Genomic DNA, 15,617 nt, shown 5'->3' on the forward strand with positions numbered 1-15,617 from the left:
ACCCAGCACAAAACAACAGGGAGCAATCAAGCTGATGGCATTGACCTGGGAGGGAGGTGAAACTGTGCCAGAAGCTGTAGCCTTGAGGGGAACCAGGTGAGACCTGCAGGGAGCAAGGTGACTCAGGCACCCTGGAGCAAACGAAGCCACTGCAAGAGAGTAATTAGAACCTTTGCCAGGTCCCCTGCAGTTCCAGGAACTTGGGCACGGCCCAGCTGCATGGGGAATGTGTCAATATGCCCTCTTCAACCCTCCCTCACTGGGGTCCTTTTCTGGAGAATGCCGCCCAGATAAGGTGACCTTTGGATGGAGCTGGTATCATGCTGGGGTACAAATCTCTGCTGCCCAGACAACAAGCTGCTACTGCGGTTGGTGTCAGTTAGCGCCTGGGGCCAGGACAGAGGGCTGTTACACTGCCGTTCCTGGCAAGATGGTGCTATATCCTATTGGAACCATCCTAAACCTCCATCCAGTGGCTTCTTCTCACTCCCTGCCCCAGGGCTGTGGCACTTCTGTTGTGATCAGCCATACCAGTTCCCCTTGGAGCTGAGGCTATGCGCAGCCATCATTCAGGGGCCACGTTCTGCTACCATTCCTCACACTGAGTAGGACTTGACTCTGTGGGCAGCCCCAGTGAAATCAATTGGGCTACCTGTAGTGAGAGAATACTCAGCCAGAGTATGGAGAGCAAAATATGGCCCTCAACGAACAGACCACGGCAAGGGCCAGGCTCACAGACATGCCTGTTTGCGCATACAGTAACCACAAACATGCATGAAAATTGGGTAACTGCATGAGCAATTATCTCATTGGTTGCATGTGTGTGGGCAGTTACTCAGTTTGCACATGCAGCTTGAACTAGTTATGTACCTAAATTAGGTGCACATAGTGCTTAATTTGTAATGAAACTGGTGCCAGGGCTCAAGTAATATTTTTACTTTCGTAACTGACACAGCAAAGCCAGACCTGCCGGGGCTAGGAACTGCCACGCCCAGAGCTGCCAGGGGCTCTGAACTGCCGAGCCCTTAGCTGCCGGGGGCTCTGAACTGCCAAGCCCTTAGCTGCCGGGAGCTATGAATTGCCAAGGCTCAGCCCTGGCAAGCCCTGGCACAAATTAAGCACTGGGTGCACACTTGTAGGCATGCTTTGCACACTTGTTTGTGTGCCTATATTGCCAGAAGATCTGCCCGTAAGCATACATGACCACAGTCCATGGACCACAGAGAAACGCTCAGCCAAGGTGAATCAAAACACAGATGGAAACTCCATTTGAGACTATCACTCTGCCTCGTTTGATTGCTGGATCCGCCCTCATTTACTGCTGCCCATGGTCTTGGCTCCTCCAGCCCTGATAAGTTAATAGTAATAGCTCTCTCTCTCCAGGGGATGTTGCTGCACTAATCCTTCTGCCGGGATAGCAGGCGAGTGGCTTTCTCGAAAGGACAATGGGTAGATGAGCCTCTGGGTGAATGAGCTGAACGACCGTGCCATCTTCCCTGCCCATGGATGGGGCAGCCAGACCCTTGATGAGACAAGGACAGCATGCATAGAGCGACCCGCTGAGACCCTGCAGTGGAGTCTGTGGGATGCTGGTGTAACTCGTGATCTCTGTGTCCCCACCCCACATCCTGCGGCTAGGGCATGTACAGAGGTTTATGCAGCTGCCACCAAACTCTCAGATCTGGACTGTTAACTCAAGCAGCGGCAGCTTGTGTTTTCAGATCCAGACAGCCTGGGCTCAGTCCTTGCAGGGGTGTCGTCACATTGGTGACAGCAGGGGTGAGGGTGAGGGGAACCTGTTGAGACTCAGGGAGCAGATGAGGAAACGGGGGGGAAGAGAAACATCCAAGGGGATGGGGAGACAGCTGGTGGTTATGGGTCAGAGAGGCAAGATGTTGAGAGAAAGTTGGACCTGCTGGGTAGAATCCCCAAAGACAGGACAAAAGAACACCAGCGCTGATGCTTTTAAAAATCACAGGACCTGTGGGGTTCCAGAGGGGAGACTCTTATAACTCACCCAGGACTTCTGGGGCAGGAGAGGGGAAGAGACGGGTGTGCTCTCGGAACAGAGAGGGCCCAGTTAACTGCAGGACCAAAGCAAGCTGACCTGGGGAGAGAGAGTGTTCCAGGGTTGGGAACACAACCCAGGTGCTGTAGCAGAAGGACCCTGAACACCCCCCGAGGGCCCTGACTCCAGCCCGAAAAATGCTCTGAAGTGTTGCGGAAACTGAGGGAGGGAAATGCATGTAGGGTTTATGTTTGTGTAGCACTATGTAGCAGAAGGACCCTGAACACCCCCCGAGGGCCCTGACTCCAGCCCGAAAAATGCTCTGAAGTGTTGCGGAAACTGAGGGAGGGAAATGCATGTAGGGTTTATGTTTGTGTAGCACTATGTATTTCTCGTGCAATTAAAAAGCAACAGTGGTTTGGAATCTCATGTAGTTAGTTAGTTAGTTAGTTAGTTAGTTAGTTAGTTAGTTAGTTAGTGTGTGTGTGTGTGTGTGTGTGTGTGTGTGTGTGTGTGTGTGTGTGTGTGTGCGTGCGCGCACGCGCGAGCCCTTGAAAAGTTAATCTGAGGACCAAGAACACCATACAGCTGGGCTTTTGGGAAAGGCTGTGCCTAAACTGTGGAGAATCCTAAGGGGTCAGCATTTGTCCCAGTGTCTAGGTAGTCAGACTGCAGGAGCTAAGCTGTCAGGTGCTTGATAGAGGCACCCCAAGAGCGTGCCTAGGGACCTCGAGACAGGGACAGTGCCTGGACTCTGTTCAGACTCTGGGGGCTCGGAGAGGTGGGTGCAGCCTGGTGGGTACCCAGGAGGAGGTGTTCAAGTAGATCTGTGACAGGGGCTTATTTGGACTTCACAAAAGGCTGGTAGGGAGCTTTGCAAGCTCCAGCTGTGATTGCTGCTTACCTTGGCAAACAGAGCGAGGTCTCCAGTAACAGGCTGGATTTACTTGTAGGTTATTGTTGTCAGCTTTACAAGGAGGGGGGAGGCTGGAACAGGGGACACCCTGCAGTTCCTTCCAGCTTTAATCAGTTCAACAGGAAAAATGTGAAACCCCTCCCTGTGTGTGCAATGGGTCCCTGTGGTTGGAACAGACACTGGCGCCACCAGGATTTCTAATCACATGACCCTGGTATGAGCAAGAAGTGGAGAGGTATTCTCTAAAGTATTGGCCCAGAGTAGCATGCAAGGCCGGGCAAACACATCAAAAGCATTTAGCCCCTGCCGAGAGAACCACAGGATAAAGAGCTCTGAGAAAAGGAGGCAGGGGAGTCCGACAATGTAACACAAGGAGCTGGAGCGGGTTCAAATGCATTGTTACAATGCAGCCTAAAAAAAACAGCTAAAAATAGCAACAACCTCAAAATAAGCAAATCAGCTTCCAGCCAGTGCGGACACTGGGCAGGGAAGAGTGGGGAGGAGGGAAATATTCAGAACAGGAGGCAAGGTCACACAGAGCAAGAGGTGTCCTCACGCCACACCCACAGCCAGCAATCAGGGACTAGGGGAAAATGAACAAAAGATTCAGAATTGGATTGTGCAGCTTAGCGCTACAGAACAACAGAGCGACCGGAACTGAATCAGTGGGTGAGAGAGAGAGAGAATAGGCCCTCGGATGCAATAAAGAAGGCATTTAATAGAAGTTAATGGCTCTGCTTCATTTGTAAAACAGATCTGCCATTTAAGAAGGTCTCTACTGTAAACCAACAAACCCTTCAGCCATTTCAGGGAGTAGCTAGCAGGATGCACATTCTGAAGCTCATAGGAGTTAAGCCCCAATAGCTGACCAGCTGCGCCCCACCTCACACACACATCTGCAAGTCTTCAGCGGGTGACAGTGATATGTGTTCCCTTCAGTTCACCTTAACAGAATAAACACACATCTACCTGCCTGGCTGCCAATCCTATGTCAGCTATGCAGCTAAATGTCCTCCTTTCTCTGCAGAGAAAATCATCAGAAATGACAATCTCACATGTAGCCCCAGTAAAGCGTTCATGCTTTCAGAGCCTCCCCCAAATATTAACATCAGAGCCGCTCCTCCAGCCCTTTGGCAAGACTCACTGACTTCAAGAAGACAATTAATGAGTGAGGACGGCAGCATCTGATCCCTGGGATTCAGCCAAACATATTCTCCTCGCTGCAGTTTTCAACCCAAAAGCGAGTTCAATTCCAAAGGAGAAACAACCCGTGCCTTGGTGTAATATAATCTCACAGCTCAGTCCAGAGCTTGGTGAACAGATGTCCACGTCACAGAATCACCACGATCATCGGCACTAACTTGTCCCCTTTTCTCAGCAGAGACATGCAGGCCTGGCTGGAGCCCAAACTCCCTTGTCCCCTCCAGATCAAGGTGAGCTACCTTGCCAGGGAAGCTTGCATTGTCGCTACCCTTCTGCACATGAAGAGAGGACTCTGGGGCTAGCTTGGGGAAATTTGAAATAAATGAAAGGCTAAAGTCAGCATAGAGCACATCTCCACAGGCCCGTCTGAGCTAAGCAACATTACTCCTCTGCATGGCACAGATCGAAGATTGTTACCTGTATTGCTCCAAATCCAGCTTATTTCCCAGCAGGAGGATGGGATAATCGTGCTGAATGCCTTTTGCGTGGAGGGAAATGGTATCCAGGTACTGATGACAACCTTCAAAGCTCCTTTTGTTGTCAATGCTGTAGACTACCATGAAGGCATTGGCCCAGTTGAGATAGCGTTCGCAGTTCACCGGTACGTCCTAGCAGAGTAACACAGGACAGCATTATCACAGGCCCCTGGTGCCACTAGCAGAGCCCATCTGGGGGCATTTGCTCGTCTCGGGCTTTGTACATTGTTTCAAAACTAAGCCTATTTCAAAAGGCCGTTTGAGAGCGGACTTGGCTTGGCATGAAAAAGTTCCTTGTGCAACGAATCAATGATATTAAACAGCTCATGCTCCCCCGAATCAGAGCAATCAAAAGCACGCCGTGGCGGCGGCAGGTTTTCGCTCAGGCAGGCTTCCAGAAATACTAGCCTTTCAGACAGCCTTTTGCACTGAGTCATTTAATCAGTGGGTTTCTTTGTAACAAAGAAATTCTGCTTGTGGCAGGGAGAGCTGGTGCGGAGGCCTTCTGGGATGGACTGGCAAACTCCAGGGGGCCTGTCCAAAGCCCAGTGGAAATCTTTCAACTGACTCCAGTGAGCACTGGTGTAGGCTTGGTCATGGAGCAGGCCCGTGAGAGACAGGACTATCTGCGAGCAGAGGGGTCAGATTAAATCTACGTAATGTCCCAGGGCACAGCAGCACCAGGACTCCCCTCTAAGTTACTTAAGCCGATGCGACCAGATGCCCCAAATATGGACACCACACACAGTACAAATCAGCAGAGGGGAGGGTATGCACAGGTGGCTTAAAGCTTAAAGCTCACTTCTCTGAGCTACAAACAATAAAATATATACACACAAGCGAGTCACTGTCTGTGTCACGCTGCAGAGACATCGCTGATGTACCGTACAAGTGAATCAGCTATCCTGGGCTCGTAACGAATGACAGCACAGCCTGCCCTGGGGGCAGTGGGAGATTGGAGAGGGGTTGCTTCAGTGGGGGCACTCTGGAATGGAGATCAGCACCTGGGCCAAAGCTCGGTCAGCTCTCGCTGGGACAAGCAGCCCCAGTGCCGTTGCGGCCCTTTCAGGCTGGAGGTTTCTCCAAGAATCCTCAGGAAGTTGAGTGCCCAGTTCCTCTTGCACTTCAGTGAGCTCCAGGCACTGGGTTCCTTTAGCTATCTCACCGTTATTACTTACAGTGCTCTCCTAGGCAACAGATACAAACCCTCTACCCCAAGCGGAGTTTTCACCCCAGCTAGGAAGAAGAACCAGAGATTTAATGAAATCACTAGGGATCTTGCTATAACTATCACTTTTATGTGGAAGGCACTCAGATACCACAGTGACAGGCAGCAGGATAAAACCCTACCCTCGACTGGCTTGGGTACAAATATCTGATTCACGTAGTCAGCTACTTGGAGCTCTGACCTCCCTGCTTGCTTCTTTTCTCTCTAATGACGAGGTCGACATTCTGAATGAAATTGGCCCCTGTGCAGCAGGCCAGAATGGCCTACGCACTGAGGCTCTCTGGACATATGCCTTGTTCTGGCCTCTGCACAGGGGCATAGTTCACCCCTGGTGAAATGTGACACTTCTCGGCAAAACATGCAGAGACCATTTCACAGTCTCTGCCCCGTTCTATCGAGAACTCTGCTGCATGCTCCACGGGGAGCAGGAACCTGCCATCTTTTCTAGAGGCACAGAGAATTCCTCCTTCTATCCCCTGGAGAAGCCCTGGGCCATTACCTGGTCAGCTGTGTCCATCACTTTCATCAGCACTGGCTGCTGGTCCACAGTTTCTTCTGACATGTAGGTGTCCTCTGCAATACAGATGCGTTCTTGTGAGCGGGGAGCTGGTGGGACGACAGCCTTTCACATTCTGGGCCACACACTCCATGAAGGCTCAGCCCAGGTATTTACATCTTCCACTCAATGGAAGCCGACTCCGTGGGTGCTCCGGGACTCAAGCACCCACAGAAAACCAATAGTGGGTGCTCAGCACCCACCAGCCACAGGTGTTCGGCAGCACCACCGATCAGCTGTTTGGCAGCTGGGGAAGGTACTTGGGGGAGGGCAGAGAGCAGTGAGTAGCAGTTGGGGGAGGGCCTTGGGGGAGGGGTTGGAGCAGGGGCAGGAAGAGGCGGAGCAAGGGCGTGGCTGTGGCGGAGGGGCAGACTGGGGGTGGGGGCCTCAGGGCGGAATGGGGGTGGAGCACCCCTGGGGAAAAATAAAAGTCAGCGCCTAGTCCCTGGTTCTGGCCCCTGAAGAGCAGCACTGATCACAAGGCTCTAGTCACTAGGTTTGCTAGCAGTGGGTGAATTGGAAAGGCATAACAAGCCATTACTCCTCACTGCTTAGCACACCTCCCACGCTTCCCATCGTTTTAAGCACTAAGACGTGTCAGTGTTGAGCTTAGCCATATAATTTGACTAGACCATGGTTATGCCTGTAGCATTGCTATTATTTCATATCTGCATTACAATAGTGCCTAAGGGCCCTACTCTAACCCAAAGGCCCACTGTGCTAGGTTCTGTACAAACATGTAGAAGGACATTGTCCCAGGCCCAAAGAGTGTACCCTCCAAGACAGGTAGCACATGAAGGATGCAGCGGAGAGAGACACAATGAAATCAATACAGTTGTTACCTTGAGATACATTTGCCATGTGTTTAAAGAGACAAAAGAAGGGCCAGTTATTCCCATCGGCCCCTAAAGCTGGTTGATTGGCTAGTTTCTGACGGGGCTTGTGGCAGAAGTGAGTCTGGAAAACAGAGCTATTTGGACAGTTGTCTGATTGGAGATGGAAACATCCCCCATTTTCCTAGATTCTTGGGAAACGATGGACTCTAATTGCTTGTTGGTATTTATAAAGTGCTGACCAGACTGAGATGGTCACAGGAGCAAAGTCACCCAGCTGTAATGCCAATGAAGGCAGTGGCAGTTACTCCAGGGATGGTTTTGGCCCACGGATGTTACTGACACTAGCTCGTCACAGTTTCCTTGTAAAGAACATTGGGCCAGATCCTCTGGCCCATATGGACACTGTGCCACACCGCAGGTGGATGCTGGCTGTAGAACCTGGTCTCACGAGAATCGTCCCAGTTCAAAATGGACCCTTTGGTGGCTCAGAGCCAATCACAGACACATGCCTTCAGCACGCCCTCCCTGCTGCTGTCATGTGGGCTGTGACGAAAGGAAAGAGGACATGTCTGCATGGCTCTATCTTGTGCCAATCCCTAACTGGTTTCAGCCCCATGAGCTGGTGAAAATTAGAGCAGCCCAGAGGCTGCTCCAGCCTGGTTCAGAAGGGCTGGCTCTGCATATAGCAGCCCCAGGATCAGGGGATGCAACAGGGAGATTTCTATGCTCTTGTCTGAAGCCTCCACCCCCAGCATCTGCCTTCTCCTGTGAGCTCCTTGGTGATAGACACGGATCCAGCCCCTTATTGGTACAACAACCTCCAAAGAATTTCAGTGAGTTTCTTTCTCCACAGTCCTGTCTCAATGAGGCCTTTGGTGGCCAGCACCGCTGGCATCCCTCAGTCTCCTTTGTATCTGCGCAAAGCTCTTCAGCCACACAGGTGTCCTGAGCCCCCTTTCCCAGGTAAAACAAAGGCTGTATTTTCACACACACATCTGTGTTTGCATCCATAATCAACACATGGCACATTGGATGCGAACCTATGTAGCCTGGGCCAACCTGCATTTGCATATGCAAATCAGGTATCAGTGCACTCAGCTCACCCATTGCTCTTAACAAGCCTTAAGATCTAATGTAGGCTATACTTCAAAATCCACAGAGCTCACAAGGACTTTCTACCTACCTACCAACCTACCACCATAGTACCTATGGGCCATTGCATACTATACGTGCATTCTATGGTTGGCTTCTCATAAGAACGGCCATACTGGGTCAGACCAAATGTCCATCTAGCCCAGTATCCTGTCTTCCAATGGTGGCCAATACCAGGTGCCCCAGAAGGAAGGAACAGAACAGGTAATCATCAAGTGATCCATATCCTGTCGCCTACTCCCAGCTTCTGGAAAACAGAGGCTAGGGACTTCATCCCTGCCCATCCTGGCTAATAGCCATTGATGGACCTATCCTCCATGAACTTACCTAATTCTTTTTTGAACCCTGTAATAGTCTTGGCCTTCACAACATCCTCTGGCAAAGTGTTCCACAGGTTGACTGTGCATTGTGTGAAGAAACACTTCCTTTTGTTTGTTTTAAACCTGCTGCCTATTAATTTCATTTGGTGACCCTCGTTCTTGAGTTATGAGAAGGAGTAAATAACACTTTCTTCTTTACTTTCTCCACACCAGTCATGATTTTATGGACCTTTATCATATCCCCCCTTAGTTGCCTCTTTTTCAAGCAGAAAAGTCCCGGTCTTATTAATCTCTTCTGATATAGAAGCTGTACCAGACCCCTAATCATTTTGTTGCCCTTTTCTGAACCTTTTCCAATTCCAATATATCTTTTTTGAGCTGGGGCAACCACATCGGCACGCAGTATTCAAAGATGTGGGCGTATCATGGATTTATATAGCGGCAATATGATATTTTCTGTCTTCTTATCTATTCCTTTCTTAAGGATTCCCAACATTCTGTTCGCTTTCTTGACTGCTGCTGCACTTTGAGTGGCAATTTGAAGGTCATTTTTTCCACTGAAGTCCACTAGTATGTTTTTATTTTTTTCTTTTGGCCACAGTAGAATTCTCTAGCTCCTCCACATTCGGAGCTCGAACCAGCTTCTATCAAAGTCAATTGAAAAAGTCCCTTCCTTTCACTGGAAGCTTGGCTGGGCACTGTGTCAAGTGAAAATAACCTCCTGCTTCAGCTGTATCCTTCTGCTAAGTGGTCATCCCTCTTAAACCAAAAGTTGAATCTCCTTTTTAGGTTGAGTAAGAACCATCGTTTTCCCATAATCATAAACACAAACATTTTGACATATCTGCTAAACCTGGTTTAACAAACAAGTCTACAGTAGGAGAGTAATACATAGGTCAGCTGTCAAAATAAATCCGGTCATAAATGGTTCAGACCGGAACTGGAAAGCGTTTAACCCATTTCAGAATTAATGTGTTGCTTACTTGGCAATAGCAAGGGATTTATGTAAGTGAATTCCGCTATAAATTCATCTGATGAACTTTCTCTGTGGTGCATTTATTAGAGGAATGACACATCTCTGGCATGGGGGCTGCAGCTCACTACAGGCACTTTGATCTTACTTCACCTGGGTTACAAGTTCACATCTCAATTATTTTGATGAGTTCTGTTTTGAGAAATGAGAGCAAAGGAAAGAGGTTTGCATGCCGCTGTTTGCCAGGGCTGGAAGTTTCATGGCCCAGGACAAGACTGTTCCATGCAACAAAATATCAGCACACGTCACAAGGAAAGGGCAGAAAAGAAACATTCTGTTAAAAGAAGGGAGGAAAGCGAGTACTGTAGGATCTCCTCTAAATGAATCAGCTAGGAGAGTTTGCCCATTCTAGCTCCTCTGGCTAACTAACGTTCAGACTTCTGTTAGCCATAACATTCCTAGGCAGAGGTACTTGGTAGTAACTGTCACAGGACTCCATATGTGCACAGACAGAGGGTCCTGCTACACAAACGGGGGTGCTAGAACAATCTGTATAGTGGGGGTGCTGAGAGCCATTGAACCAAACTGTAAGCCCGGTGTATATGATGCAAACTACTCCAAACTGCGGCTGCAGTCCCAGCACCCTAATTCCAAAAGGCCTGCGACATGGCCATGGCTGGCCTGGGACAGCTGACCTGGGCTCGCGAGGCTCAGGCCGAGAAGTAAACATCGCTGTGTAGATGCAGGATTCCAGAGCTCAGGCTCCAGCCTGATTCCAGATGTCTACACGGCAATTTTTCAGCCCTGAAGCCCGAGCCCCATGAGTCCAGGTCAGTTAAGCCAGGCCAGTGGCAGATCTGTATCCTTATGTAGACATACCCAGACGGTACTGCAGGCTAGTAGTCTGAGTGCAGGTGTACACATCAGGAATTCCTGACACTTGCTCAGCAGCCTTGTCACCTAACCTTTCTGCCTTCATTTCTCCATCTGGAAAATGGGTCAATAATTTTCTTAACAAGTCTGTAGCCACTTAACACCACAGTAGAGATGTCACTATGCTGTACGCCATCTCATCTCAAAAATTCATGCGGACAGCAGGAATAGATTGCAAGTCTTTCTCCTCCAAACACTAATGCCACTCACACTCAACCTATAGGAAAATCTCCTGTAACTGATAGCAATAGAGGGCATATGAGACACAGTCAAGCAATTCTGATCCTATCCAGTACAAAGCAGTGGTATACACATACACACACAGAGTAGTCAATTCTTTATAAAGCTTACTTGCCTACCTCATGGAGGAGTGGGAAAGCTAGTAGGCCTGATTTGCTATTGCCTTATGTCAGTTTTGCGTAACTTCATTGATTCCAGTAGTATTAAACTGGTGTGAAACTGGAGTAACACAGCAATGAATCCAGGTCAGTGTCTCCAAAGCCTTGTGACGATTACCAGTGCTAAGTATTACAATATAGACAAGAGCTTCAGTATTTTTCTCCAAAAATCACAAATCAAGAACTCGTCAATATATTTTCTCTCTCGGACATCAGTAAAGGTAAAAGACACCAATTCAACTGGAAATCAAGGATGTACATTTCACAATGGACCTATGGATCAAATGCACATGTACATATTCTGACAGAGGGGAAGATAGGTCAGCTGTTGCACAGGTCTGTTCAGAAAAGGTTTGATCTGGTAAGAAAAGCAGAGCTATGCAGAATCAGGAGCCAGAGACATGATGGTGTTCTTGTCTGTTAACTTATGCTGCAATGGCTGCCTCTTTCTTGAGACATGGGGAAGAAGAGATTACTTGTGAAATAACAATTATGAAAGTTCAGCAATTGCTACAGCTACATATTTACAGTCATTTTTGAGAGGCTTTAAAAGATGGGAGATTTCTTTCTCTTCTCCCTTCTTTGAAAATGAGTTACTGAACAAGATCTGTGGAAAGGATTTTTAGGAACACAAGTTGCTGAGTTATTAGGTCTTTAGTGCATTCTTGGCTAATGGCCACAATAAATCATTTGCAGTTCCTTATGATATCCTGGATTTGGGCCCATAAAAATAGTTGTTAATTACTAAAACAGATATTCCGTGGAAAAAATGCCCAGAACATGTAACTGCAAAATATAGTTATCTCCGGACTTCTGCATCAGCTGCTCATTTCTGGGATATTAGTTTCCTACCAAAGTTAACACGTTCCCCAAATTGCTAGTTTGCAATTTCAGATGGAGCAGTGCACAGCTGAGACACTGAAACACACATAGGCCACATCCAAAAGCCATTGGGAATCTCTCCACTGACTTCTCCTGGCTTTGGAGCAGGCCTTAAGGGGAAAGAAAATAAATATGTTAGGAAGCTTTGTTTCTTTAAGCAATTATGCTGCCTCTCTTAGGGCCTGACCTAAACCCTTTGAAATCAATGGGAATCTTTCCATTGACTTTGACGGGCTTTGGATCACACACTTTTGTTCCAATGCAAACTCCTTTGCCCATGTAAAGAGGGCTCTGAGTGAGTGCTGTCTCTAGCCACAGGACAGCTCAGAGGTCAGTGGATGTGACTCCTAATTTATGATAGCTCAGGACCGAGATTTGCTCTCTTGGTTTTGTTACAGAGAATGTCCATTTCCATCTGTAATACCATCAGCTTTGTTCTAGGCTGGTTCTTTGAAGCCAAATTTTGCTCTATTCTTGGGTAGCTCATTAAAATGAATGAGTGTTTTGGGTTTACACTCAGGGGCTTAGAGAGTGTTCAAAAGTGGATTGAACTCCACCTGAGCCCTTCCCTGGACATCAGTGGGCTGTGGATGAGGTCCTTAAACATGGCGGGGGTAGATCAGGAACTGAAACATTTTTGAACATTTTCAACTGTTATGAATTATTGATAATAGTTATCATTTTTAACCCAGGAGTGCCAAGGCAATCGAAAAGAGGGGCCCATTGTGCAAGAATAGAATAGCAGCCAATCGTACATTGACAGACAGATAGCGTTTGGGAGGGTGGCAAAGCCCTTTGATCGTATGGAAGGTGTTGGTGTTGTTTGAGCAATGTTGAGTGGCGTGTAGGGTGGCAGTTCTGTGTGAAGTTTGTTTGTGGAAGATCGGCAGGTGCAAAATTTGCTCTAATTCTTTCCTGCCTCCTTATATTGGTTTCTAAAGTTCATCTCATTCTTAACAGAGGAGAGGGCAAGGAGCATAAAACAAATTCTCAATTAATAACTCCAAATTCATGATTGGATCCACTCTACAATAACAAGACAATGTTTATGCCTGTGATAGAGGATGAGCAGCCTGGTGAGGAAAGAAAATACACTATCCAGATTTCAAGAGATTATTCATACACAGCAGATAATAAAGGAAGAATGATGTGAAGTATATAAACCTTCATGCTTCAGGTCATCACCAACTCTAACTAATGGGGGTCAGGAGGAAAAACTTTCCCTATGGAGAGGTTATCCCATCACTGTCTACTGCAGAGTACATGCACCTTTCTCTGAAGCCAGTGGTGGTTGCCACTTTCAAAGACAAGGTAGAGACTAGATGGTCTGATCCAGTCTGGCAATAACTACATTGCTTTGCTAGTGTCTCTAACTGTTTTTCCCCCGTTATGAACTTTTATGAATTTTCAAACAGCTCTGTTTGGCAGGAATAAGGGCTTGGCCACTGCGCAGTCCTGCCGAACACTGGAACATAAGCCTTTCCATGTCATCACAACGAACTCCAGGCAGCAATGTATTTTTCAGCTGTCCTCTGTACCTGATTCACAGACATCTGGGTGCAGATTTAGAAGAAACCAAAAATAAGACAACTTCTGCCCATTCTCCCCTAGGTGGAGGAATTCCATGAAGGAACTGGGATTCTCTAGGAGTTCTCACCAGCAGAAGTCCCTTTATTCTTTCCTCAGGGTTGGGGTAGGAGGTAGGGACTTAACTGGCGCATAGTCCTTGTTCTGACCTGCTGTGCAGGGGGAATTTTACCCCATTTGTGAAAGATCACTTTGTAACAGGGGCACATATCTCTGGCAGCCCCTGCTGATGAATATGAGTATAAGAAAAAAGGCTCTCAAATGCTGGGCAAAATCCCACAGTCCTTGCTCAGGGCCAAATTCCCACTGCTTTCACTGGGAAGTTTATCTGAGGAAGACTGCAGAGGGAATAGTTCTGAAATCATCTTATCCTTTAGAGGGGTAGCCGTGTTAGTCTGGATCTGTAAAGCGGCAAAGAGTCCTGTGGCACCTTATAAACTAACAGAAATATTGGAGCATGAGCTTTCGTGGGTGAATACATGCGTCTGACGAAGTGGGTATTCACCCACAAAAACTCATGCTCCAATATTTCTGTTAGTCTGTAAGGTGCCACAGGACTCGTTGTGGCTTTGTCCTTTAGAGTTATTAATTGGACTGGTAATCCAGTGCTACCTCCATAACTACGGAAGCTGTTTTTCTTATCTCTGCTGTCTGTAATGACAGATTCAGTTTTCTTTTCTTGTCAACCTGCTGGGACAAGAGTTGTGATTTCTGTCATCTAGCCTTTCTCAGCCTGGTCCTGTTCCCTTGATAGGCTGTCCCACACAGCAGTGTATTTATGTGACTCGTAAAACAAGATACCAGCTGGAATGTACCTGGGGCTGAGAGAACCAGTAGCAAAGGAGCTCTTATGGTGAAATGACAAGTAGAGAACAGGAATAATTCCTTTTTCCCTAACCAAATAAGGAGCACATGATCTAGTCTATTATAATCTATTCTATTCGCTCCTCTGGCACAATGGAGCTCTCTTCAATATGGGTAAATCTTGTCTGTGAGGAAGACAGGAAGTTCCCAGGGGCTGGTCTGAGACTGTGGAGTGAACTCCCCAAGGATTTGAGGACCATCTCCACTTTCCGTTCCAAGTGCGCAGTGCATTTCTTTGATCTGCCATCTCTGATACCATATATAGCTATGTGCGTGCACGTGCGCACACAAACACACACACACACATGCACACACACAGTGAAAATACCCTACCAAAACAATACACTCCACTGCCCACATTTCTCCCACTGGTGAGAGGATGAGAGAACAAACAATGTGTGACTGACATTAGTTACGGTACTGAATGCCCTCCGGGAAGACACACACACCATAGCGATGAGCACAGTATAATAACCTACACACAACAGAATAGAACAGAACTGGTGTAAATCACTGTAGTTCCACTGACACCAATAGAGCTATGCCTATTTACACCAACCGTAAATCATGAGAACAACCCATGGTGCCCGTCACTAATCCACAACCAATGGGGCAGATTCTGCTCTCTCATCAGTGTAACCCCATTGACTCCTGATTCACATTGGTGACAATGATGGAAGAGTCAAGCCCATTGGTTTACTCTGAGTCTAAAGCAGATTTACCCCCCAAACCTGCCTCCCAGCCACTGCTGAACTCAGAACTGACACCAAAGGGCTAACAAGAGAGTTGGGAGTGCAGTACATCGCCAAACAAGGAATGGTGAAGCACCAATGGTTGGACAGAATGAGGAAGAATCGTATATAAATATTTTTTGAGATAGACAATAAAAGTTGGTGTTTTCCATGATTTCCACGAGCACTTAGAAATACAATAAAGAGGCGGCTAATTTCATCAGCACACGTGATGACACTCGGAAGCACCGATGTAAAGTGCCTGGAAAATGAGATTTACATATGAGAAAAGTGGGTTTCAATCAGCATTTTTCAGCGTAATTAAGTTCTCATTGTTTTATATTTCTCAAGTGTTTAGCTGTTTTCAAAGTACCGTACTTCCCTTGCCCCCCCTCCCCAAAATGCCATATTTATGGAAAACCTAGACCTAGGAAAAAATTACTGTCCACTTAAAAAGGAAGAATGTTTTCTCATCTGCCAGTGTAGAAGGCCAGCTTGGTACCAGCTAGCTAAAGAAAGCTGCAGAAACTAACTGCTTGGCTTTAAATCACAGC

General features: G+C 47.5%; 1 protein-coding gene across 4 annotated transcripts in view; it reads right to left on the reverse strand.

The window, feature by feature from the left end:
* LOC115659044 (ras-like protein family member 12) overlaps positions 1-15,617 on the reverse strand; it is a 61,917-nt gene that overhangs the window by 5,217 nt on the left and 41,083 nt on the right. For all 4 annotated transcript variants that reach the window (XM_030578759.1, XM_030578761.1, XM_030578758.1 and 1 more), the window contains 2 exons: positions 6,331-6,404; positions 4,545-4,735 (listed from right to left, as the gene is read on the reverse strand). In XM_030578759.1, coding sequence (XP_030434619.1) covers positions 4,545-4,735; positions 6,331-6,404 — 265 coding nt within the window. The remainder of the gene's footprint in view (positions 1-4,544; positions 4,736-6,330; positions 6,405-15,617) is intronic.

Source organism: Gopherus evgoodei, chromosome 10 (assembly GCF_007399415.2).
Source record: "Gopherus evgoodei ecotype Sinaloan lineage chromosome 10, rGopEvg1_v1.p, whole genome shotgun sequence".
In the NCBI taxonomy this organism is placed as follows: domain Eukaryota; kingdom Metazoa; phylum Chordata; order Testudines; family Testudinidae; genus Gopherus; species Gopherus evgoodei.